This window comes from Pholis gunnellus (genome assembly GCF_910591455.1).
Source record: "Pholis gunnellus genome assembly, chromosome: 13".
Lineage (NCBI taxonomy): Eukaryota > Metazoa > Chordata > Actinopteri > Perciformes > Pholidae > Pholis > Pholis gunnellus.
In genome coordinates this window covers 20,171,420-20,176,354 of record NC_136540.1, presented here as the reverse complement: position 1 = coordinate 20,176,354, position 4,935 = coordinate 20,171,420, and the positions used below count along the sequence as shown (strand labels likewise).

Genomic DNA, 4,935 nt, shown 5'->3' with positions numbered 1-4,935 from the left:
AGTTCATTGTAGCAAATTTACAAGTGAAAAAATGTCAAACTGAACCGGCATATTGAGACTTAATAAGACTTTTAAAATGGGGTGACAGAGTTTGCTTTAAAAATTAGCCAGAACTCAGAAGCAGAGCAGCCAATGACTGATTTACTGCCTGGCTTGCCCTCCACTAAAGCCAGTTCAGCCCTCTACTTTCAATCAAAACCATGAAGTCATCAGTATTACTTCAGCTTGCCAAGCTTTGACCATTTCTGTTTTTTCAGCAGATTCCCAAACCACAAAACTGGTGCGTGCTGATTGGCCAGTGTCCGGCCTGGCCTATTGTCTGAGCGCTGTGTTTGTTGGAACCCCAGTTTCTCCCTATTCACCCGTCAAACGCTAGTGTTATTAGCCTGCTGGAAATCTGCCTGTCTTGGCGTTATAGAATCTTGTTTTATTTCGTCAGGTAACCCTGTCTTCATAAACATCTTCATAAAAGGCATTGATTAAGGTAAGATGATACAAAATTTGGTCCAATTAGCTGTTCATTTAGTTGTTTGTGTTTTTCTTTATATTTCTTTCTGCTATTTCCCCCCATGTGGAGACATAGCTGCAGCTCTCAGAGCTCCACAGGGAACATTGTAAATATTAGTCATTGCTGTATCAGAGAATGTACACACCAGTTTCTGTCTCACTTTATTGTCTTTTAAAATGTCTTTATACATAACTCCATGGAGAGGAAGGTTTTCACTCTGCAGCCAATTAGGTACAAATGTACAGATATGAGAAGCTTCTGTGTTCATGTTTATGGGGTGAATGAAAACCCAGTCTCCTCTGGAGGCCAACAAATAAGGAAAGATAGAGATGGATATATGTCTTTTGTTCTTTATCTTGGTGAGTCCATTGTCTCAGATGTTTTACAGGAATATAAGACATTTGAAGTTAGAGTTGACAGATTTCTGTGGAAAAGATGAAGTGATGTGATTGAGTCAGCCTCGAGGTCAGTGCCAGTCACAAGGCCTCTCTTTGAATGAAAAGGAAATTCATTTCACTTGTTTTTTGTAAAGGGGGTTTAACCTGGCTGGGAAGAAATTACTTCCTAAAAATGCATTAAATCCAACTGGCTGACTGATTATTCAATAGAATTTGATAAATTCCACATAACATTGACATTATGAGACCATCTCCATTTGTTTTTACATGGTGGGGATCAAATAGATTATAAAGTGCTCTGCTTTGGACTAAGACAGCTCAGAAAAAAAATGGGATCCTGCAGAAATACAGAGCTCTTCAATGAATACTCAGAGCTCTTCAACAAGCATCTATCAATCCCCCCCCCCAAAAAAAGAAATGAAATCAATGGCAGTCCTCTATGAGAAGGATGGCTGCAGGATATTGCATTCAGGTGGAACAATGAGCAATAGATGTATCAAGTATCAAAGCATCGCTGTGTGTGTGTGTGTGTGTGTGTGTGTGTGTGTGTGTGTGTGTGTGTGTGTGTGTGTGTGTGTGTGTATGTACTGACTGATCTCCTGGAAAACAAAGTGGAGCACACACACACGGGCGACCCCGCAGCTCAATCCATTGGAAGTAATATGTTCATTACAACACAATTACTGACACTTAGAGCCTCTCTCTCTGAAGTGTGTGAGTGTGAGTGTGTGTGTGAGGTGGAGAGAGGGAGGGGCCCTGCCCTGCCACTGACCGCTGATGCTAAGTGACCTTATGTGTGTGTGTGTGTGTGTGTGTGTCTGCAGGTGCAGGATGTACAGCTTTATGGGTGGAGGTTTGTTCTGTGCAGGAGTAGGGAACATCCTCCTGATCGTTTCCACAGCAACCGATTACTGGATGCAGTATCGGCAGTCCAGCAACTACATGCACCAGGGCCTGTGGCGCTACTGTATGCCGGGCAAATGCTTCCCACACAATGACAGCATCGGTAAGTGTTGACACAGAGGGTTCATGGAGATGACTGGGAAAGTCACAAACATTTCTCAACGAGGGAGAAATCATTTCATTGGCTGAGGTAAAGCTTGTCTTACTTGACAATGGTGGTAACGAGGGACGCAATGATGTAGAGTTTTATCACAGATTGCCTGAAAAAACTGTTGATCAGGGTGAATATGTATTATTGGGATAATCAGGAACATCCTAGAGTGATGTGCAAAAGCTGTGTAGCTCACTATCATGGTCGAGAAGTACAAATAGAGGTTGATTTAAAAAAATACAGGAATTATCATGTCAGAAAGAGCAGACTCACACAGTGCTGTTTTTCTTTTATGTATCCTTTATTTATGGAGAGGGAAATTATAAATTAATAATCATATTGTCAGTCATATCAATTGTTTTTCACTGAAAAGGATGTTTTCTCAGTTATACAGTAAAAATAATTGTTTCTTAAAAAAACATAAGGTAGAGTGATTCCAATAAGTTTTAGTGCCGTTTTAAGAGTTTAAAGAATAATGTTGATGATTAACTATCGTGAATCGCAATTATTTTGGACAGAAAAATCATGACATGAAATTTTCATATCATCCCATGACTAGCAGTAACTATGTCAAACATTCAGCATACTGGCAAACTGCTTTTATTCTTAATTTGAATTTGGAAGTGTAGCTTTGCTAACTTGCAGTAGCATATTTTAGCAGTAGCATATGGACTTCATGTCGCTCGCCTTTTTCACTGGATTTTGGTCTAATGTAAGAGATATTTGTGTCACAAATATAACATTTTCATATTAAATACAATAGAAATGAGGGTAATATTTGTCATTACAGAATAACACAGAGAATGTGCTTTTTTATTTAATAACAAATAATATGCTGTAATACTTTCTTATTTAAAAAGAAAAGTTATGGTTATGGTAAGATTTGGACTTTATTTAGTTTAAAAATAAATAAATTAACAACTGTCTCTGCCTCCCAAACCGCAACTCAACTCTATATTAGTGTCATATATAGATAGTTTTTGATAAAGATCAGATCGATATATTCAGGATTTCCATCTAACATGGATGAAATGAGGTCTATTTTTTTCTCAAAGATCTTTACCCTTCTTCATCATATTGGTGTGTTAACATGGGCCTGGTGGGGCCATGGCACTGACCCCACCATTGACTTCCATTGACATTTGACCTTGTCCACAGCCCACTTAGACGCCACCCGTGCCCTCATGATCCTCTCTCTTTTGGCCTGTTTCATCGGCATCATCATTGGCATTATGGCCTTCATCCATTACTCCTCCTTCGACAGGTTTGACAAAACCTTTGCTGCAGGCATATTGTTTTTCATCTCATGTAAGTTCAACTACATTGTATTGTTTTTCTTCTTTGTTGGTTTGGTTAGAGCTGTAACTTGCAATTGATTTGAACTTAATTGATCAATCCATGGTCACAAATGAAATACCTAAAGAAGCATTTCAGTGATTTTCCAAATGAAATATTCCATGAGCAGCCAGCAGTAATGGTTGTCCATTTCTACAAACATTTTCTTTTTGTCCTGCCCAGGCTTTTTAGTGTTTCTAGCAATGGCTGTGTACACTGGTGTGACTATTAACTACTATGGGAAACGCTACGGAAACTGGAGGTTCTCCTGGTCCTACATTATTGGCTGGGTGTCAGTGGTGCTCACCTTTTTTTCAGGTAAACATGCAACCCAACGAACCGAACTGCATTATGTTTCCTCTCTTTCACAGCAGTGTCACCTGTGTCAGATTTCCACTCATGGCGTGTTCTCTTTGAAATGCAGTGACATTTGGCTGTGATCACTTTCTGCTAAATGTTAACTTCTTCAGTGAGTTCCTGGATAAGCAAATAGTGCACTCAGTAAAACCTCTGCTTGGAGGACATATTTTGTAAAGTCATGGCAAGCAACAGGCTCAACATTTTAATTTGACATGAGATCATGTATCCTTTTGACAATTCAATGTAAGATCGGAGATACAATTGTTTTAACCTCCATATTGTCAATGCCTCAACTCGAACCTGCATAACTAGCTAATGCTATTTACACTGCATGTACTATTTTTAATAAAGACAACAACAGTAGGTAGAGAGTAGGTAATATCAGACAATGCAATGACTCACTTCCTGAGCAGAAAACAGTCAAGACCATACATGGGACAACCCAGCTGAATCAATGATGGGACATTATCAGTAAGTGATGCTTGTAGTAAGTGCTCATCTCTGAATCCTCCACCATGCTGTGCAGAACCTGCTGTTCAGCAGGCTTTTCACTATACTGAATATTAAATGGTTTAGAGGTAAACAGCATCCATATGCTGAAAATACCATGATGTTAAAACTGAGGCCGAAAACATCTGCAAAAAACTATGGTAACTAACAAGGAAGTGGTGGAGAACAACACAACAATGATACACATGTATTTATAGTTATTTTTATAATTTGTATTCATTAATTGGATGCCAAATAAACAGTGTCATTTAGGTTTTCTATGCACTTCAAATGTTTTTGGACATAGCGGAAATCACAAACAATAGTTAATTTTTTGCTGGATAACAAAGACCTGCCCTCTGTTTCTCTCCAGGTATATTCTATTTGTGTGCCTATCGGATGCATGAATGCCCCAGGAGCACTAACTCTCATTAGAAGACTGACACCATCATCCAGAAATAAGCCATGGATTATGATCATGAGAGCTGCATCGAGGCTGTGTGTGCATTCTCACCATCAGCATCGAAGCAGAGCTTAACACTTTGAACATGAATGATCAAAGTTTAAATGATTCCAATAAAACAATTGGGGAGAATATGACTCTTGCTTTTCATCCACAGATATGTTGCTCACTCTCTTTAAGTCTGCGTGATTTACTCATCTGCTGTTACTGTGCCTCTACAGTTCTTTTTAGCATAGTGCTTTTGGAGGCTGACCAGCTGGTTTTATGTCAGAGTCACCCATTCAGAGCCTATAGCTTTATGACACTGTGTCAAGAACCATAGAGTTAT

The 4,935-nt window shown here is 39.1% G+C and overlaps 1 protein-coding gene across 1 annotated transcript; it reads left to right on the top strand.

The window, feature by feature from the left end:
- Positions 1-1,737: 1,737 nt before the first annotated feature.
- On the top strand, positions 1,738-4,579 carry lim2.1 (lens intrinsic membrane protein 2.1; the record flags this gene model as incomplete). The annotated part of the gene is made up of 4 exons (XM_079172374.1): positions 1,738-1,912; positions 3,119-3,268; positions 3,479-3,613; positions 4,518-4,579. The coding sequence occupies 4 exons, from the start codon at positions 1,738-1,740 to the stop codon at positions 4,577-4,579; spliced, it is 522 nt and encodes a 173-aa protein (XP_079028500.1).
- Between the last annotated feature and the right edge of the window lie 356 nt (positions 4,580-4,935).